We start from the raw sequence: 22,458 nt of genomic DNA on the forward strand, positions 1-22,458 counted from the left end.
AGACAGTTACATGGGTAAGATGGGTTTCGAGGGATATGGGCCAAATGCGGGCAGTTGGGACTAGCTTAGAGGTTTAAAAAAAAGGGCGGCATGGACAACTTGGCCCAAGGGCCTGTTTCCATGCTGTAAACCTCTATGACTCTATAGGAGTTGTGTAAGTTGCTACTCTTTGCCATGTGAAATTTTCCTACAAAGGAAGTTTGGATGCTGCATGGTGGATTCAAGGGGTATGTCTTGATGTGGCGGCTCTTTAGTAACCAGTTTTGTGGAGTATAGAGATACTGCAGAGACTTGTGAAGAGTTCCAAGGATGGAGCATTACTTTGGGAAATAAACAATGTCATCTGACACTCCACACATTAGTAATGTCTTGGAAGCCCCGTGGCACAACATAAGATAGGTCAGATAGTTTAGCACAGGGCCATGAATCCCAGAGCTTCTGTCTGTTGGAGCTTGCTGGATCTGTCTGTAGATAAACAGTCACCAATTCAAGCATCACTTCCTTTATTTGCAAATAAAACTAAGTAAACCCATGACTGAACACTTTGTGGTGAGTAGATTGTGGTTAGATATTGACCTCCAGAGAAGGTGAGTTTATTTGTTCCCAATAAAAGCCATAACATGAATTTTTGACATGTTTGCAAGTGAATCTGTCTGTATAATGAATAAGACAGGTGGAAACGATTTCTAGGTTTTTATTCTAAGATTGTGAGGCTAGAAATTACTTTGTTTTGATTTTCTTTTCACTAAATGTTCACTGATATATTTACATAATCAACTGATCTCTATCTTTTTAGCCACTTTACAACCAGCCATCTGATACGAAGATTTACCATGAAAACATCAAAACGTAAGTGACATCTGGTATGGTCGCTGTGTTGCATGATATGAATGGGATTGAATAGTATTAGAATCTGGGGTCTACTGCCCTGAACCCATCTTGCTGAATATAGCTCTGTGGTGGAAGTAATGGGTTACTCCTAATGGCTTGTGAAAAGCTACTGTCATCTCATGAACTTGTTTTTGAATAGTTGTAGTGTAAGATTCTTTCATATGCAGAAAGCTGCACAAATTACTCAGCTTCGTATAAAAAGTCTCTGCCTGTCCGTTAATTCATTTCCTCCCTATTGGCCAATCTAACCAAACTAAAATTAAAAAGTGAAAGATTGAACTGAACTCAAGTATCAGCCTTTGTTTGGCTTCCTTTGGTACTGCTGCGTTCCAGAGTTGGTGTGAGATGCATGTTTCCTTAGAATGATCAAACTTTCATGCTTGTTGCTGGGCTGGGGAATAGGGCAGCTTCACTATAAACTCATCACCTGCAAAACAAAAAGAAATCCTTTCAAACCTAGGAATACAATGCTCAATCTGTGGAAGTATATACTGAACAAGTGCAGTTTCTTAACGGTGCACTAGCCATCTTTTCCGTGTAATCATAGAATCCCTACAGTACAGAAGGAGGCCATTCGGCCCACCAAGCCTGCACCGACACCAATCCCACCCTCTCCCCGTAACTCCACACATTTACCCTGCTAATCCCCCCGAAACTAGGGTCATTTTAGCATGGCTAATCAACCTAACCCACACATCTTTGGACTGTGGGAGGAAACCGGAGCACCCGGAGGAAACCCACGCAGACACGGGGAGAACGTGCAGACTCTGCGCAGACAGTGACCCAAGCCAGGAATCGAACCCGGGTCCCTGGCACTGTGAGGCAGCAGTGCTAACCACTGTGCCACCCCCTCTTTTTCTTTAATCTTTTTGTGATGCCTGCTCAATCATCAGTTCCCAGTCATTTTTCCCAGTTGTATAATATATCCCTGATACATAGGATTACAGTCACAGAATCAGCCATTTGACCCAACCAGCCCATGCCGGCACTTATATTCCACTTGAGTAGGCTGCTCCAACCTTTCCTTATTTAAATCTGTCTTCAGAATCTCTTATTCCTTTTTTCCTTCAAATGCTTATCTAGCTTCTTGTTAAATGTATCTATGCGATTTGCTTCAACAACTCCCTATTGTAGTGCGTTCCATACGCTCACCGCTCTTTAGGTAGTTTTGTCTGAATTCCCCATCAATTCTTTTGGTGACTATCTTAAAATGATTAAACTCTTTCCCACAGATGACACCATTTTCATGTCAGTCACTTATGGCACAGAAGAACGCCATTCAGCCCTTCAAATTCATGCCAGTACCCACAGAGCTATCAATTTAGTCCCACTTCCCTGCTCAGTTCCCTTCAAGTGCCCATTCAGTTTCCTTTTGAAATGATAGATTGTCTCTGCTTCTACTACTCTCATGGGCAGAGAGTTCCAGGTCATTACAACTCAACGTGAAAAAGTTCTTCCTCACATTCCCCTTGTTTCTCTTGCCCAAAACCATAAATTTGTGTATTGTAGTACTTGTACATCAGCTGATGGGAAGAGTTATTCTTTCTCTTTTTAAATTAATTTAAGGAATGCAACACGACATGCATTGTAGTCCTGTGTTGCATTCCTCGCAGTCCTCCTCAGTCTGCACCTATCTAATATGGTACTATTTTCTTCTCTGGTACTGTCCCACATACTCCTATACACCTGATTCCTTTTTTCTACTCCTATATGCCATTGCCCGTCCCCATGCCAATATAGTTTAAACTTTCGCCAAATACACATTGGCCCCAGTCCTGTTGAGGTGCAGCCCATCCCGTTTGAACATGTGCCTCCTACATCAGAACTGCTCCCAATACCCCGAGAACATAGAACATTACAGCGCAGTACAGGCCCATCGGCCCTCAATGTTGCGCCGACCTGTGAAACCAATCTAAAGCCCAACTAACCTACACTATTCCAATATCATCCATATGTTTATCCAATGACCATTTAAATGCCCTTAATGTTGGCGAGTCCACTACTGCTGCAGGCAGGGCATTCCACGCCCTTACCACTCTCCCAGTGAAGAACCTACCTCTGACATCTGTCCTATATCTATCACCCCTCAATTTAAAGCTATGTCCCCTCGTGCTAGCTATCACCATCCGAGGAAAAAAGCTCTCACTGTCCACCCTATCTAATCCTCTGATCATCTTGTATGCCTCTATTAAGTCACCTCTTAACCTTCTTGTCTCTAATGAAAACAACCTCAAGTCCCTCAGCCTTTCCTCATAAGACCTTCCCACCATACCAGGCAACATCCTGGTAAATCTCCTCTGCACCCTTTCCAATGCTTCCACATCCTTCCTATAATGCAGCGACCAGAACTGTACGCAATACTCCAAGTGCGGCCGCACCAGAGTTTTGTCCAGCTGCAACATGACCTCCTGGCTCTGAAACTCAATCCCTCTACCAATAAAAGCTAACACTCCGTACGCCTTCTTAACCCTATCAACCTGGGTGCCAACTTTCAGGGATCTATGCACATGGACACCGAGATCTCTCTGTTCATCCACACTACCAAGTATCTTACCATTAGCCCAGTACTCTGTATTCCTGTTACTCCTTCCAAAGTGAATCACCTCACACTTTTCCGCATTAAACTCCATTTGCCACCTCTCAGCCCAGCTCTGCAGCTTATCTATGTCCCTCTGTAACCTGCAACAACCTTCCGCACTGTCCACAACTCCACCAACTTTAGTGTCACCCACAAATTTACTAACCCAACCTTCTACACCCTCATCCAGGTCATTTATAAAAATGACAAACAGCAGTGGCCCCAAAACAGATCCTTGCGGTACACCACTAGTAACTGAACTCCAGGATGAACATTTCCCATCAACCACCACCCTCTGTCTTACAGCTAGCCAATTCCTGATCCTGATTCCTGATAATCTGAAGCCCTTCCTCCTGCAGCATACTTCAAGCCACACGTTAATCTTCCCTATCTTCCTGTTTCTACTCTGTCTTGTGTGTGGCAGTGGGAGTAATCCAGAGCCTCCTGCCCTCACTGTCCTTCCGTTAACTTCCTCCCTAGCTCCTGAAAATCTGACCATAGGAATTCGATATCTGCGCTCTCTGTCATTGGTATCGACCTGTATCATAACTTTTCGCTCACATCCTTCCTCCTGCAGAATATTCTGCACCCTCTCGCTGATGGAACCAGGGAGGCAATACAGCATGTGGACTCATGATTACAGTTACAGAAATACCTGTCTGACCCCCTCACTATGGAATCCCCGGTAACAGCTTCACCTCTATGCTCTGTTCAGTACAGTCCCTTGCCCATGATGACATGGTAAGAAGTTTAACAACACCAGGTTAAAGTCCAACAGGTTTATTTGGTAGCAAAAGCTACACAAGCTTTCGAAGCTCTTAGCCCCTTCTTCAGGTGAGTGGGAATTCTGTTCACAAACAGGGCATAGAAAGACACAGACTCAATTTACATGAATAATGGTTGGAATGCGAATACTTACAACTAATCAAGTCTTTAAGAAACAAAACAATGGGAGTGGAGAGAGCATCAAGACAGGCTAAAAAGATGTGTATTGTCTCCAGACAAGACAGCCAGTGAAACTCTGCAGGTCCACGCAACTGTGGGAGTTACAAATAGTGTGACATGAACCCAATATCCCGGTTGAGGCCGTCCTCGTGTGTGCGGAACTTGGCTATCAGTTTCTGCTCAGCGACTCTGCGCTGTCGTGTGTCGCGAAGGCCGCCTTGGAGAACGCTTACCCGAATATCAGAGGCCGAATGCCCGTGACCGCTGAAGTGCTCCCCAACAGGAAGAGAACAGTCTTGCCTGGTGATTGTCGAGCGGTGTTCATTCATCCGTTGTCGCAGCGTCTGCATAGTTTCCCCAATGTACCATGCCTCGGGACATCCTTTCTTGCAGCGTATCAGGTAGACAACGTTGGCCGAGTTGCAAGAGTATGTACCGTGTACCTGGTGGATGGTGTTCTCACGTGAGATGATGGCATCTGTGTCGATGATCCGGCACGTCTTGCAGAGGTTGCTGTGGCAGGGTTGTGTGGTGTCTTGGTCACTGTTCTCCTGAAGGCTGGGTAGTTTGCTGCGGACAATGGTCTGTTTGAGGTTGTGCGGTTGTTTGAAGGCAAGAAGTGGGGGTGTGGGGATGGCCTTGGCGAGATGTTCGTCTTCATCAATGACAATGCCGAGCTTTATCTGAAATCAAGATCAAGCTATCCCACTCCCTATCATCCTGGTGTGCTCCATGTGCCTATCCAATAACCGCTTAAATGTTTCTAAAGTGTCTGACTCCACTATCACTGCAGGCAGTCCATTCCACACCCCAACCACTCTCTGCGTAAAGAACCTACCTCTGATATCCGTCCTGTATCTCCCACCACGAACCCTATAGTTATGCCCCCTTGTAATAGCTCCATCCACCCGAGGAAATAGTCTTTGAACGTTCACTCTATCTATCCCCTTCATCATTTTATACACCTCTATTAAGTCTCCCCTCAGCCTCCTCCGCTCCAGAGAGAACAGCCCTAGCTCCCTCAACCTTTCCTCATAAGACCTACCCTCCAAACCAGGCAGCATCCTGGTAAATCTCCTCTGCACTCTTTCCAGCGCTTCCACATCCTTCTTATAGTGAGGTGACCAGAACTGCACACAATATTCCAAATGTGGTCTCACCAAGGTCCTGTACAGTTGCAGCATAACCCCACGGCTCTTAAACTCCAACCCCCTGTTAATAAAAGCTAACACACTATAGGCCTTCTTCACAGCTCTATCCACTTGACTGGCAACCTTTAGAGATCTGTGGATATGGACCCCAAGATCTCTCTGTTCCTCCACAGTCTTCAGAACCCTACCTTTGACCCTGTAATCCACATTTAAATTTGTCCTACCAAAATGAATCACCTCACATTTATCAGGGTTAAACTCCATTTGCCATTTTTCAGCCCAGCTTTGCATCCTATCTATGTCTCTTTGCAGCCTACAACAGCCCTCCACCTCATCCACTACTCCACCAATCTTGGTGTCATCAGCAAATTTACTGATCCACCCTTCAGCCCCCTCCTCTAAGTCATTAATAAAAATCACAAAGAGCAGAGGACCAAGCACTGATCCCTGCGGCACACCGCTAGCAACCTGCCTCCAATCCGAAAATTTTCCATCGACCACCACCTCTGTCTTCGGTCAGACAGCCAGTTACCTATCCAATCGGCCAACTTTCCCTCTATCCCACACCTCCTCACTTTCATCATAAGCCGACCATGGGGGACCTTATCAAACGCCTTACTAAAATCCATGTATATGACATCAACTGCCCTACCTTCATCAACACACTTAGTTACCTCCTCAAAAAATTCTATCAAATTTGTGAGGCACGACTTGCCCTTCACAAATCCGTGCTGACTATCTCGGATTAATCCGCATCTTTCTAAATGGTCGTAAATCCCATCCCTAAGCACCCTTTCCATCAATTTACCAACCACCGAAGTAAGACTAACCGGTCTATAATTACCAGGGTCATTTCTATTCCCTTTCTTAAACAGAGGAACAACATTCGCCATTCTCCAGTCCTCTGGCACCATCCCCGTGGACAGCGAGGACCCAAAGATCAACGCCAAAGGCTCTGCAATCTCATCCCTTGCCTCCCACAGAATCCTAGGATACATTTCATCAGGCCCAGGGGACTTATCGACCTTCAGTTTATTCAAAACTGCCAAGACATCCTCCCTCCGAACATCTATTTCCTCCAGCCTATTAGCCTGTAACACCTTCTCTTCCTCAAAAACATGGCCCCTCTCCTTGGTGAACACTGAAGAAAAGTATTCATTCATCACCTCGCCTATCTCTACTGACTCCATACACAAGTTCCCACTACTGTCCTTGACCGGCCCTAACCTCACCCTGGTCATTCTTTTATTCCTCACATAAGAGTAAAAAGCCTTGGGGTTTTCCTTGATCCGACCCGCCAAGGACTTCTCATGTCCCCTCCTAGCTCTCCTAAGCCCCTTTTTCAGCTCATTCCTTGCTAACTTGTAACCCTCAATCGAGCCATCTGAACCTTGTTTCCTCATCCCTACATAAGCTTCCCTCTTCCTTTTCACAAGACATTCCACCTCTTTCGTGAACCATGGTTCCCTCACTCGGCCATTTCCTCCCTGCCTCCACATCATGACAGGAACATACCTATCAAGGACATCCAGTATTTGTTCCTTGAAAAAGTTCCACTTTTCATTAGTTCCTTTCTCTGACAGTTTCTGTTCCCAACTTATGCCCCCTAATTCTTGCCTAATCGCATCATAATTACCCCTCCCCCAATTGTAAACCTTGCCCTGCCGTACGGCCCTATCCCTCTCCATTGCAATAACAAAAGACACCGAATTGTGGTCACTATCTCCAAATTGCTCTCCCACAACCAAATCTAACACTTGGCCCGGTTCATTTCCCAGTACCAAATCCAATGTGGCCTCACCTCTAGTCGGCCTATCCACATATTGTGTCAGGAAACCCTCCCGCACAGACTGCACAAAAACTGCCCCATCCAAACTATTTGACCTACAAAGGTTCCAATCAATATTTGGAAAGTTAAAGTCCCCCATGACAACTGCCCTGTGACCCCCACACATGTCCATAATCTGCTTAGCAATTTCTTCCTCCACATCTCTATTACTATTTGGGGGCCTATAGTAAACTCCTAGCAACGTGACCGCTCCTTTCCTATTTCTAACTTCAGCCCATATTACCTCAGTGTGCAGATCCCGACAGAGTTGTCAGGGAAAAAGTCGGACCTCTCAGGGACAAAGGAAGGGAATTATGCTTAGTACCCAAGGGAATAGGGGAGATCCTAAATGAATACTTTGCATTGGTATTCACAAAGGAGAGGGACTTGTTGACTGGGAGTGTCTCAGAGGGAGGTGTTGACCCGTTAGAGAGAATTTCCATTACAAGAGAGGAAGTGTTAGGTTTTTTAGGGAACATTAAAACTGACAAATCCCCAGGGCCTGATGGCATCTTTCCTAGACTGCTCAGGGAGACAAGAGATGTAATTGCTGGGCCTCTGACGGATATCTTTGTCTCTTCATTGGACACAGGTGAGGTCCCTGAGGATTGGAGGATAGTGAATGTGGTCCCGTTATTTAACAAGGGTAGCAGGGATAACCCGGGTAATTATAGGCCAGTGAGCTTGACGTCTGTGGTAGGGAAGTTGTTGGAGAGGATTCTTAGAGACAGGATGTATGCGCATTTAGAACGGAACAATCTCATTAGTGACAGACAGCATGGTTTTGTAAGAGGGAGGTCGTGCCTTACAAATTTGGTGGAGTTTTTTGAGGAAGTGACAAAAACGGTTGACGAAGGAAGGGCCGTGGATGTTGTCTATATGGATTTCAGTAAGGCATTTGACAACGTCTCTCATGGCAGGTTGGTTAAGAAGGTTAAGGCTCATGGGATACAAGGAGAGGTGGCTAGATGGGTAGATAACTGGCTTGGCCACAGGAGACAGAGGGTAGCAGTTGAAGGGTCTTTTTCCGGCTGGAGGTCTGTGACCAGTGGTGTTCCGCAGGGCTCTGTACTGGGACCTCTGCTATTTGTGATATATATAAATGATTTGGAAGAAGGTGTAACTGGTGTTATCAGCAAGTTTGCGGATGACACGAAGATGGCTGGACTTGCGGATAGCGATGAACATTGTCGGACAATACAGCAGGATATAGTTGGCTGGAAAATTGGGCGGAGAAATGGCAGATGGAATTTAATCCAGATAAATGCGAAGTGATGCATTTTGGAAGAAATAATGTAGGGGGGGAGTTATACAATAAATGGCAGAGCCATCAGGAGTATAGAAACACAGAGGGACCTTGGTGTGCAAGTCCACAAATCCTTGAAGGTGGCAGCACAGGTGGAGAAGGTGGTGAAGAAGGCATATGGTATGCTTGCCTTTATAGGATGGGGTATAGAGTATAATAGCTGGAGTCAGATGTTGCAGCTGTATAGAACGCTGGTTAGGCCACATTTGGAGTTCTGCGTCCAGTTCTGGTCGCCGCACTACCAGAAGGACGTGGAGGCTTTGGAGTGAGTGCAGAGAAGGTTTACCAGAATGTTGCCTGGTGTGGAGGGTCTTAGCTATGAGGGGAGATTGGGTTAACTGGGCTTGTTCTCCCTGGAAAGACGGAGAATGAGGGGAGACCTAATAGAGGTGTACAAAGTTATGAAGGGTATAGATAGGGTGAACAGTGGGAAGCTTTTTCCCAGGTCGGAGGTGACGATCACGAGGGGTCACAGGCTCAAGGTGAGAGGGGCGAGGTATAACTCAGATATCAGAGGGACGTGTTTTACACAGAGAGTGGTGGGGGCCTGGAATGCGCTGCCAGGCAAGGTGGTGGAGGCAGACATGCTGGCATCGTTTAAGACTTACCTGTATAGTCACATGAGCAGTCTGGGAATGGAGGGATATAAACGAATGGTCTAGTTGGACCAATGAGCGGCACAGGCTTGGAGGGCCGAAGGGCCTGTTTCCTGTGCTGTACTGTTCTTTGTTCTTTGCCTCGGGACATCCTTTCCTGCAGCGTATCAGGTAGACAACGTTGGCCGAGTTGCAAGAGTATGTCCCGTGTACCTGGTGGATGGTGTCCGCACGTGAGATGATGGCATCCGTGTCGATGATCCGGCACGTCTTGCAGAGATTGCTGTGGCAGGGTTGTGTGGTTTCGTGGTCACTGTTCTCCTGAAGGCTGGGTAGTTTGCTGCGGACAATGGTCTGTTTGAGGTTGTGCGGTTGTTTGAAGGCAAGAAGTGGGGGTGTGGGGATCGCCTTGGCGAGATGTTTGTCTTCATCAATGACATGTTGAAGGCTCCGGAGGAGATGTCGTAGCTTCTGCGCTCCGGGGAGAACAGACCATTGGGCAGTACGGTAGCACAGTGGTTAGCACTGCTGCTTCACAGCTCCAGGGACCTGGGTTCGATTCCCGGCTTGGGTCACTGTCTGTGTGGAGTTTGCATATTCTCCTCGTGTCTGCGTGGGTTTCCTCCGGGTGCTCCGGTTTCCTCCCACAGTCCAAAGATGTGCAGGTTAGGTTGATTGGCCGTGCTAAAATTGCCCCTTAGTGTCCTGGGATGCGTAGATTAGAGGGATTAGCGGGTAGAATATGGAGGGATATGCGGGTAGGGCCTGGGTGGGATTGTGGTCGGTGCAGACTCGATGGGCCGAATGGCCTCTTTCTGCACTGCAGGGTTTCTATGATTTCTATGATGACAACGGATGAATGAACACCGCTCCACAATCACCAGGCATGAGTGTTCTCTTCCTGTTGGGGAACACTTCAGCGGTCACAGGCATTCGGCCTCTGATCTTTGGGTAAGTGTTCTCCAAGGCAGCCTGCACGACAGCGCAGAGTCGCTGAGCAGAGACTGATAGCCAAGTTCCGCACACATGAGGACGGCCTCAACCGGGATCTTGGGTTCATGTCACACTATCTGTAACCCCGACGACTTGCCTGGACTTGCAAAATCTCACTCACTGTCCTGTCTGGAGACAATACACATCTCTTTAACCTGTGCTTAATGCTCTCTCCACTCACATTGTACCTTTAAGACTTGATTACCTGTAAAGACTCGCATTCCAATCATTATTCTGTAAATTGAGTTTGTGTCTTTATATGCCCTGTTTGCTGTTTGTGATCAGATCTCCCACTCACCTGACGAAGGAGCAGCGCTCTGAAAACTAGTGACGTTTGCTACCAAATAAACCTGTTGGACTTTAACCTGGTGTTGTGAGACTGCTTACTGTGTTTACCCCAGTCCAACACCGGCATCTCCACATCATGCCTCTCTCCCAGGCACACTCCTTTATAACTTTCTTTGATCTAGCTGTGTTGTCTCCCAGATCCAATCCTTTGTAGCTCTTTTTACATTAATCGAAACTTTCCATAAGTTTCAAGAGCTGTGTTAGGACCCCTCTCATCAGCCTTTTCCCGAGATAAGAGACCCAGCCTGTCAATCCTTCCCTGATATTCGTACCCATGCATTTCTACTATTGTTCTTTGCACCATCTTCTGTACCTCTGTATTCTTTCTATCCCGTAAACTGCATACCATGCTCTAAGTGTGGTTTCAACCAATCGGTACAGGTTTAGTCTAACTTCTCCATTTTCTATCTCTATAAATACAACTTTGCATTTTGTGGCCTTGCTGACCTATGCTGTAGCTTTAGTGATTGCTGTATTTGTACTCTGTTCCTCTACCCCAGCTAGACTTGCACCTTCCAAGTAATGTGATCTGCTTATTCTTCCTTCCAAAATGTACTATCTGACATTTACCTGTAATGAACTTTATTTGCCCATTGAACAAATGTATTAATGTCCTCCTATAATTTGTTGCAATCCTTTTCAGCATTGCCTACCCCCTGATTTGGTGCCATCCACAAATTTAGAAATTGTAATTTTGATTCCAAAGTCCAAATCATCAATGTAAATTGCAAACAACAGTGGTTCCAATATTGAACCTTCTGGAACACCATTTCCCACCTTCTGCCACTCTGATTTGATTTGATTTATTCTTGTCACGTATTAGTATACAGTGAAAAGTATTGTTTCTTGCGTGCTATACAGCCAAAGCATGCCATACATAGAGAAGGAAAAGAGAGAGTGCATAAGACATAGGAGCAGAATTAGGCCACTCGGCCCATCGAGTCTGCTCCGCCATTCAATCATGGCTGATATTTTTCTCATCCCCATTCTCCTGCCTTTTCTCTATAACCCCTGATCCCCTTCTTAATCTATCTATCTCTGTCTTAAAGACACTCAATGACCTGGCCTCCACAGCCTTCTGCGGCAAAGAGTTCCACAGATTCACCTCTCTCTGGCTGAAGAAATGCCTCTTCATCTCTGTTTCAAAGAGTCGTCCTTTTAGCCTGAGGTTGTGCCTTCTGATTCTAATTTTTCCTACTAGTGAGAACATCCTCTCCACGTCCATTCATCCAGGCCTTGCAGTATCCTGTAAATTTCAATAAGATCCCCCCTCATCCTTCTAAACTGAAAATATCCATTGACCATTACAATCTGCTTCCTATTATTCAGCCAATCCTGTATCCACGTTGCTACTGTCCCTTTTATTTCCATGAACTACAATGTTTTTAACAGTGTGGCACTGTATCTGTGGCCTTCTGAAAGTCCACATACGCCACATCAACACTATTACCCTCCTCGACCATTTCTGTTACCAGCAAGTTAGTTAAACACATTTTTCCCTTTAGGAATCCATGTTGGCTTTTTCTAATCAACCCACATTTTGCCATGTGATGACTAATTCTGCCCAGATAGTTGTTTCTAGACACTTTCCCACTACTGAAGTTAACCAGTAATTGCTAGGGCTACCACTGCAACCTTTTTTTTGAACAAGGGTGTCACATTTGTAATTCTCCAGTCCTCTGGCACCTGCTCTGAGTAGAGAAGACTGGAACATTATGGCCAGCACCCCTGCAATTTCCATTCGCACTTCCTTCAATATCTTTTCTGTTTGTAGTCGAGATTTTTGTGGAGACTTTACAAACACGTCAGCTCCTGTTAAAGATTGATGCAGCTTTGTACAATCTCCTTCAGAATTCACCAGTTTTCCTTGCTATTGTAGCTATATGGACGGCATCTTGCTGAAACAACGTAAATTTACTGTTGACTAGCAAAATTGTGCTTACACCATTCAGAGCCTGACAGGGAGATCATCATCCTCTTGTGCTGATTGCCAAATGGCATGAATGCTTTTTTTAAATGATAAACTCAGATTTGGCAGCTGTAACTTGCTTGGCTATTCTGGGTTTCCTTACCAGTTAACTAAACTAGTTAAAGGAGGATTTGTCACAAGTATAATTTACTTGCATTTCAGAAATCATTCACTTAAGTTCCATTTGTGATCATTTTCAAGACTTTTATTTTGGTTCAAGTTGATGACAAATTGGCTGCAGGATTAGAAACTAAGTAGTCAGTAGCAAGCTGTCAGTATTAAAGAAAAAGCTTTGACAGCATTGGAAGAAACACTGTTTAGTGGAGCTATGTGGAACCCTTCAGGGTCTCCTGCCTCTTATACACAGCCACATAAGTTTGTGTTCAGCTTCAGATTCTTAACACAGGAGTTAACTGGAATAGAATTGAAGAGTGTCAGTTAACTGGAGCACATGTTTGTCATTGTAACTCATGTAACATCATTGTACAACCCTTGTTCTGCTATCAAATATTGTCTGTCTCCTCAAACGTGACTGTTACTTCCCTAAATGGTGGAAAAGTAGGTCAGTGTTATTTATATGGTCTGGTTGGAATGCAGTGGATTGAAGAAGTGTAGATAAATATTAACACTTAATGTTTTGGTATAACTGATCTTACAGTGAGTGGAAAGTCAGTGTCATATCCTTTTCCTGTGGCGGGGATTTATTTAACAGCAGCCAATTTCCTGCAATTCTTTCAGGGCTGTATAAGTAGAGCCAAGCTGACTGGGAGAGGGAAAGTGGGTTCCGCTTGGGTCAGACAGTCATTAGGCTGAGAAAGAAAACTCGTTTACATCTAAGCAGATGCTGAGAGGCCACCGTACCAGCGCGAGAGGATGCTGCTATTTCCTCTTGAGGCCCGTTCACAGATAGTGAGTGACGTCCAAAATGGCTTTTTGTACTCAGCGAGAATCCTTCTGCATCATTTGTTAAATTACATAAAATTGCTCCTTCCATATCCCCAACAACAATTTTACGACCCATCTATATAAGCTGATCATTTATTCTAAGTACTTTATGGTCTTCATGATTGTTCATTTATTAAATACACAGACCAGTCTGGTACTGAATTAGAAAGTGGAGAACTTGTGAGGTTTCATCTTCAGACGATTTAATTAATCTCAATGGGCCTACTGCAATTGGCCACAGCACCTTGAACTAAGGGCAGGGAGTTAGCCAGGGCTCAAGGCAAAATACTGCGGATGCTGGAATCTGAGAAAAAACAGAAAATGCTGGAGAAACTCGGCGGGTCTGACAGCATCTGTGGAGAGAGAATAGAGCCAACTCTGGATCATCCAGCCTCAAAACGCTGGCTGTATTCTCTCTCCACAGATGCTGTCAGACCTGCTGCGTTTCTCCAGCATTTTCTATTTTTGCTCCTGCTCCCGATCACTGTGCAGTGACGTGGAGTGTGGATTTCAGTTGAGGGATAAATTATGGTTCGGGTGTGATGCCCCCCACAATCAAACATCTTGCTGACATCTCGACACGTACGTGAAGAATGATCTCTTAGAAGAGGTACCCTGTGATGGCTGTGAATTGTGAAATCTACTTCAAGTCTCAGCACCTTGTGGTTAAGAAGAGACAAAGAACAGTACAGCACAGGAACAGGCCCTTTGGCCCACCAAGCCTGTACCAATCACATTGTCCGACTTAGACCAACCGTTTATATCCCTCTATTCCCCGCCTGTTCATGTGCCTATATCCAGGTAAGTCTTAAATGTCGCGAATGTATCTGCCTCGACCACCTCACTTGGCAGTGCATTCCAGGCCCCCACCACCCTCTGTGTAAAAAAATCTCCCCCTGCACATCTCCACTGAATGTGGTGACCAAAATAGACAAATACTGGGTGTCCTTGATAGGTATGTCCCTGTCAGGCAGGGAGGAAATGGCCGAGTGAGGGAACCATGGTTCACGAAAGAGGTGGAATGTCTTGTGAAAAGGAAGAGGGAAGCTTATGTAGGGGTGAGGAAACAAGGTTCAGATGGCTCGATTGAGGGTTACAAGTTAGCAAGGAATGAGCTGGAAAAGGGGCTTAGGAGAGCTAGGAGGGGACATGAGAAGTCCTTGGCGGGTCGGATCAAGGAAAACCCCAAGGCTTTTTACTCTTATGTGAGGAATAAAAGAATGACCAGGGTGAGGTTAGGGCCGGTCAAGGACAGTAGTGGGAACTTGTGTATGGAGTCAGTAGAGATAGGCGAGGTGATGGATGAATACTTTTCTTCAGTGTTCACCAAGGAGAGAGGCCATGTTTTTGAGGAAGAGAAGGTGTTACAGGCTAATAGGTTGGAGGAAATAGATGTTCGGAGGGAGGATGTCCTGGCAGTTTTGAATAAACTGAAGGTCGATAAGTCCCCTGGGCCTGATGAAATATATCCGAGGATTCTTTGGGAGGCAGGGGATGAGATTGCAGAGCCTTTGGCTTTGATCTTTGGGTCCTCACTGTCCACGGGGATGGTGCCAGAGGACTGGAGAGTGGCGAATGTTGTTCCTCTGTTTAAGAAAGGGAATAGAAATGACTCTGGTAATTATAGACCGGTTAGTCTTACTTCGGTGGTTGGTAAATTGATGGAAAAGGTCCTGAGGGATGGGATTTACGACCATTTAGAAAGGTGTGGATTAATCCGGGATAGTCAGCACGGATTCGTGAAGGGCAAGTCGTGCCTCACAAATTTGATAGAATTTTTTGAGGAGGTAACTAAGTGTGTTGATGAAGGTAGGGCAGTTGATGTCATATACATGGATTTTAGTAAGGCGTTTGATAAGGTTCCCCATGGTCGACTTATGATGAAAGTAAGGAGGTGTGGGATAGAGGGAAAGTTGGCCGATTGGATAGGTAACTGGCTATCTGATCGAAGACAGAGGGTGGTGGTGGATGGAAAATTTTCGGACTGGAGGCAGGTTGCTAGCGGAGTGCCACAGGGATCAGTGCTTGGTCCTCTGCTCTTTGTGATTTTTATTAATGACTTAGAGGAGGGGGCTGAAGGGTGGATCAGTAAATTTGCTGATGACACCAAGATTGGTGGAGTAGCGGATGAGGTGGAGGGCTGTTGTAGGCTGCAAAGAGACATAGATAGGATGCAAAGCTGGGCTGAAAAATGGCAAATGGAGTTTATCATCATCATAGAAATCATAGAAACCCTGCAGTACAGAAAGAGGCCATTCGGCCCATCGAGTCTGCACCGACCGCAATCCCACCCAGGCCCTACCCCCATATCCCTACATATTTTACCCACTAATCCCTCTAATCTACGCATCCCAGGACACTAAGGGGCAATTTTAGCATGGCCAATCAACCTAACCCGCACATCTTTGGACTGTGGGAGGAAACCCACGCAGACACGAGGAGAATGTGCAAACTCCTGTTTAACCCTGATAAATGTGAGGTGATTCATTTTGGTAGGACTAATTTAAATGTGGATTACAGGGTCAAAGGTAGGGTTCTGAAGACTGTGGAGGAACAGAGAGATCTTGGGGTCCACATCCACAGATCTCTAAAGGTTGCCAGTCAAGTGGATAGAGCTGTGAAGAAGGCCTATAGTGTGTTAGCTTTTATTAACAGGGGGTTGGAGTTTAAGAGCCGTGGGGTTATGCTGCAACTGTACAGGGCCTTGGTGAGACCACATTTGGAATATTGTGTGCAGTTCTGGTCACCTCACTATAAGAAGGATGTGGAAGCGCTGGAAAGAGTGCAGAGGAGATTTACCAGGATGCTGCCTGGTTTGGAGGGTAGGTCTTATGAGGAAATGTTGAGGGAGCTAGGGCTGTTCTCTCTGGAGTGGAGGAGGCTGAGGGGAGAATTAATTGAGGCTTATAAAATGATGAAGGGGATAGATAGAGTGAACGTTCAAAGACTATTTCCTCGGGTGGATAGAGCTATTACAAGGGGGCATAACTATAGGGTTCATGGTGGGAGATATAGGAAGGATATCAGAGGTAGGTTCATTACGCAGAGAGTGGTTGGGGTGTGGAATGGACTGCCTGCAGTGATAGTGGAGTCAGACACTTTAGGAACATTTAAGCGGTTATTGGATAGGCACATGGAGCACACCAGGATGATAGGGAGTGGGGTAGCTTGATCTTGGTTTCAGATAAAGCTCGGCACAACATCGTGGGCCGAAGGGCCTGTTCTGTGCTGTACTGTTCTATGTTTCTATGTTCTACGTCTAATTCAAGATATCCCAACAATTCCAACTGGAATGTTTGCTTCGGTGATTACTTGATAACTTGCACTGTCTGAAAAGTGGTTGCATCCTAAACCCAGATTATAAGTCATGTGGGCCCTCGAAACAGTGCTGGTGAAAAGAATTGCGACAATTTCTATGTTTCTAAATTGTGTGTTGGGGGGGTGTGAATCTCACAAGATGCGTGTGTGGGAGAAATGGGTGGCAGAGTCAGCAAGAGAAGACCAGCTCTCTGCACAGTTGCCATTGTCTAAGGCTCTTGGTCGGATCTGATGTTGGACTTATGTTGTGATGCACAATACAAACTTAACAGAAAAGATTGTTTCTATGATTTAGAAAATTAGAGTAAGCTCTAAGAGTAAGGGTTCCTCTAAGACTAAGGGTTCCAATGTTTCAGGCGGGATAGAGGCAGAGGGATAAAAGGTGGGGGGGTGGCATTGTTGGTCAGGGAAAATGTTACAGCGGTACTCAGGCAGGATAGATGAGGGAGCTTGTCTACAGAGGCCCTATGGGTGGAGCTGAGAAACAGGAAAGGTATGACCACATTAATGGGCTTGTATTATAGACCACCCCCCAATAGTCAGCGAGAATTGGAGGAGCAAATCAGCGGAGAGATAGCTGACAACTGCAAGAAACACAAAGTTGTGATAGTAGGGGATTTTAATTTTCCACATATAGATTGGGACTTGCATACTGTTAAAGGTTTAGAACATAGAACATTACAGCGCAGTACAGGCCCTTCAGCCCTCGATGTTGCGCCGACCAGTGGTACCAATCTAAAGCCCCTCTAATCTACACTATTCCAATATCATCCATATGTTTATCCAATAACCATTTGAATGCTCTTAATGTTGACAAGTCCACTACTGCTGCAGGCAGGGCATTCCACGCCCTTTCTACTCTGAGTAAAGAACCTACCTCTAACATCTGTCCTATATCTCTCACCCCTCAATTTAAAGCCATGTCCCCTCGTGCTAGCCAACATCATCCGAGGAAAAAGGCTCTCACTATCCACCCTATCTAATCCTCTGATCATCTTGTATGCCTCTATTAAGTCACCTCTTAACCTTCTTCTCTCTAACGAAAACAACCTCAAGCCCCTCAGCCTTTCCTCATACGATTTTCCCACCATACCAGGAAACATCCTGGTACATCTCCTCTGCACCCTTTCCAACACTTCCACATCTTTCCTATAATACGGCGACCAGAACTGTACGCAATACTCCAAATGCGGCCGCACCAGAGTTTTGTACAGTTGCAGCATGACCTCCTGGCTCCGAAACTCAATCCCTCTACCAATAAAAACTAACATACCGTACGCCTTCTTAACAACCCTATCAACCTGGGTGCCAATTTTCAGGGATCTATGCACATGGACACCCAGATCCCTCTGTTCCTCCACACTACCAAGTATCTTACCATTAGCCCAGTACTCTGTATTCCTGTTACTCCTTCCAAAGTGAATCACCTCACATTTTTCCGCATTAAACTCCATTTGCCATCTCTCAGCCCAGTTCTGCCGCTTATCTATGTCCCTCTGTAACCTGCCACTTCCCTCCGCACTGTCTACAGCTTCACCGACTTGAGTGTCATCCGCAAATTTACTAATCCATCCTTCCACGCCCTCATCCAGGTCATTAATAAAAATGACAAACAGCAGTGGCCCCAAAACAGATCCTTGCGGTACACCACTAGTAACTGAACTCCAGGATGAATATTTCCCATCAACCACCACCCTCTGTTTTCTTACAGCTAGCCAATTCCTGATCCAAACCACTAAATCACCCTCAATCCCATGTGTCCGTATTTTCTGCAATAGCTTACCATGGGGAACCTTATCAAACGCTTTGCTGAAATCCATGTACACCACATCAACCGCTTTACCCTCATCCACCTCTTTGGTCACCTTCTCAAAGAACTCAATAAGGTTTGTGAGGCACGACCTACCCTTCACAAAACCGTGCTGACTATCCCTAATCAAATTATTCCGTTCTAGGTGATTATAAATCCTATCTCTTATAATCCTTTCCAATACTTTGCCCACAACAGAAGTAAGGCTCACCAGTCTATAATTACCAGGGTTGTCCCTACTCCCCTTCTTGAACAAGGGGACAACATTTGCTGTCCTCCAGTCTTCTGGCACTGTTCCTGTAGACAATGACGACACAAAGATCAAAGCCAAAGGCTCTGCAATCTCCTCTCCAGCCTCCCGGAGAATCCTAGGATAAATCCCATCCAGCCCAGGGGACTTATCTATTTTTACCCTTTCCAGAATTGCTAACACCTCCTCCTTATGAACCTCAATCCCATCCAGTCCAACAGCCTGCATCCCAGTATTCCCCTCAACAACACTGTCCCTCTCCAGTGTGAATACCGACGAAAAATATTCATTTAGTGCCTCTCCTATCTCTTCAGACTCCACGCACAACTTCCCACTCCTGTCCTTGACTGGCCCTAATCTTACCCTAGTCATTCTTTTACTCCTGACATACCTATAGAAAGCTTTAGGGTTTTCCTTGATCCTACCTGCCAAAGACTTCTCATGTCCCCTCCTGGCTCTTAACTCTTTCTTTAGGTCCTTCCTGGCTAACTTGTAACTCTCAAGCGCCCTAACTGAGCCTTCACATCTCATCTTAACATAAGTCTCCTTCTTCCTCTTCACAAGAGATTCAACCTCCTTAGTAAACCACGGTTCCCTCACACGTCTGCTTCCTCCCTGCCTGACAGGTACATATTTATCAAGGACGCGTAGTTGCTGTTCCTTGAACAAGTTCCACATTACAATTGTGCCCATCCCCTGCAGTTTCCTTCCCCAACCTATGCCAGCTAAATCTCGCCTAATCGCATCATAATTTCCTTTCCCCCAGCTATAACTCTTGCCCTTTGGTATATACCTATCCTTTTCCATTGCTAAGGTAAACGTAATCGAATTGTGGTCACTGTCACCAATGTGCTCCCCTACCTCCAAATCTAACACCTGGCCTGGTTCATTACCCAGTCCCAAATCCAATGTGGCCTCGCCTCTTGTTGGTCTATCTACATACTGCGTCAGGAAGCCTTCCTGCACACATTGGACAAAAACCGACCCCTCTAAAGTACTCGAACTATAGCTTTTCCAGTCAATATTTGTAAAGTTAAAGTCCCCCAGTACAACTACCCTGTTACTTTCGCTCCTCTCCAGAATCATCTTTGCAATCTTTTCCTCTACATCTCTGGAACATTTCGGAGGTCTATAAAAAACTCCCAACAGGGTGACCTCTCCTTTCCTGTTTCTAACCTCAGCCCAAACTACCTCAGTAGACGAGTCCTCATCAAATGTCCTTTCTGCCACCGTAATACTGTCCTTGACTAACAATGCCACACCTCCCAGGGTAGAGTTTGTAAAATGTGTTGAGGAGAATTTTCTACATCAGTATATAGAGGTGCCAACTAGAGAGGATGCAATATTGGATCTCCTATTGGGAAATGAGTTAGGGCAGGTGTTGGATGTGAGTGTGAGGGAACACTTTGGATCCAGTGATCATAATGCCATTAGTTTCAACCTGATCATGGATAAGGATAGATCTGGTCCTCGGGTTGAAGTTCTGAACTGGAAAAAGGCCAAATTTGATTAAATGAGAAGGGATCTGGGAAGTGTGGATTGGCACAGGCTGTTCTCTGGTAAGGATGTAAATGGAAAGTGGGAGGCCTTCAAAGGAGAAATTTTGAGAGTGCAGAGTTTGTATGTTCCTGTCAGGATTAAAGGCAAAGTAAATAGGAATAAGGAACCTTGGCTCTCAAGGGAGATTGTAACACTGATTAAGAGGAAGAGAGAGTTGTATGAAATGTACAGGCAGCAAGGAACAGATCAGATGCTCGAGGAGTATAAAAAGTGCAAGAAGCTACTTAAGAGGGAAATCAGGAGGGCTAAAAGAAGACATGAGGTTGCTTTGGCAGACATGAAGGAAAATCCCAAGAGCTTCTATAGGTATGTTAAGAGCAAAAGGATAGTGAGGGATAAAATTGGTCCTCTTGAAGACCAGAGTGGTAGACTGTGTATGGAACCAAAAGAGATGGGGGAGATACTAAATGGTTTTTTTTGCATCCGTATTTACTGAGGAAACGTGCATGGAGTCTACGGAAATAGGGCAAACAGGTAGGGAGGTCATGGAACCTTTACAGATTAAAGGGGAGGAGGTGCTCCCTGTCTTGAGGCAAATCAGAGTGGATAAATCCCCAGGACCGGACAGGGTATTCCCACGGACATTGAGGGAAGCTAGTGTTGAACTTGCAGGGGCCCTGGCAGACATATTTAAAATGTCAGTCTTCACGGGGGTGGTGCCGGATGATTGGAGGGTGGCTCATGTGTTCCGTTGTTTAAAAAAGGTTCCAAAAGAAATCCGGGAGATTATAGGCCAGTAAGTTTGACGTCGGTGGTGGGCAAGTTATTGGAAGGTGTGATAAGGGATAGGATCTACAAATATTTTGATAGACAGGGACTTATTAGGGAGAGTCAACATGGCTTTGTGCGTGGTAGGTCATGTTTGACCAATCTATTAGAGTTTTTCGAGGAGGTTAGCAGGAAAGTGGATGAAGGGAAGGCGGTGGATGTTGTCTACCTGAATTTCAGCAAGGCCTTTGACAAGGTCCCTCATGGGAGGTTAGTTAGGAAGGTTCAGTCGCTAGGTATACATGGGGAGGTAGTAAATTGGATTAGACACTGGCTCAATGGAAGAAGCCAGAGAGTGGTTGTGGAGGATTGCTTCTCTGAGTGGAGGCCTGTGACTAGTGGTGTGCCGCAGGGATTGGTGTTGGGTCCATTGTTGTTTGTCATCTATATCAATGATCTGGATGATAATGTGGTAAATTGGATCAGCAAGTTTGCTGATGATACAAAGATTGGAGGTGTAGTGGTCAGTGAGGAAGGTTTTCAAAGCTTGCAGAGGGATTTGGACCAACTAGAAAAATGGGCTGAAAAATGGCAAATGGAATTTAACGCAGACAAGTGTGAGATATTGCACATTGGAAGGACAAACCAAAGAAGAACGTACATGGTAAATGGTAGGACTCTGAAGAGTGCAATTGAACAGAGGGATCTGGGAATACAGGTACAGAATTCCCTAAAAGTGACGTCACAGGTGGATAGGGTCGTAAAGAGTGCCTTTGGTACATTGGCCTTTATAAATCGGAGTATCGAGTATAAAAGTTGGAGTGTTATGGTAAGGTTATATAAGGCATTGGTGAGGCCGAATTTGGAGTATTGTGTACAGTTTTGGTCACCTAGTTACAGGAAGGATGTAAATAAGGTTGAAAGAGTGCAGAGAAGGTTCACAAGGATGTTGCCGGGACTTGAGAAGCTGAGTTACAGAGAGAGATTGAATAGGTTGGGACTTTATTCCCTGGAGCGTAGAAGATTGAGGGGAGATTGATAGAGGTATATAAGATTTTGATGGGTATAGATAGAGTGAATGCAAGCAGGCTTTTTCCGCTGAGGCTAGGGGAGAAAAAAACCAGAGGGCATGGGTTAAGGGTGAAAGGAGAAAAGTTTAAAGGGAATATTAGGGGGGGCTTCTTCACGCAGAGAGTGGTGGGAGTGTGGAATGACCTGCCGGATAAAGTGGTAAATGCGGGGTCACTTTTAACATTTAAGAA

The 22,458-nt window shown here is 45.5% G+C and overlaps 1 protein-coding gene across 25 annotated transcripts in view; it reads left to right on the plus strand.

Moving 5' to 3' along the window:
- Positions 1–22,458, plus strand: part of ncor1 (nuclear receptor corepressor 1) — a 376,647-nt gene that overhangs the window by 133,183 nt on the left and 221,006 nt on the right. For all 25 annotated transcript variants that reach the window (XM_078224546.1, XM_078224545.1, XM_078224544.1 and 22 more), the window contains exon 8: positions 797–849. In XM_078224546.1, the coding sequence (XP_078080672.1) occupies positions 797–849 (53 nt within the window). The remainder of the gene's footprint in view (positions 1–796; positions 850–22,458) is intronic.

Source organism: Mustelus asterias, chromosome 12 (assembly GCF_964213995.1).
Source record: "Mustelus asterias chromosome 12, sMusAst1.hap1.1, whole genome shotgun sequence".
NCBI lineage: Eukaryota > Metazoa > Chordata > Chondrichthyes > Carcharhiniformes > Triakidae > Mustelus > Mustelus asterias.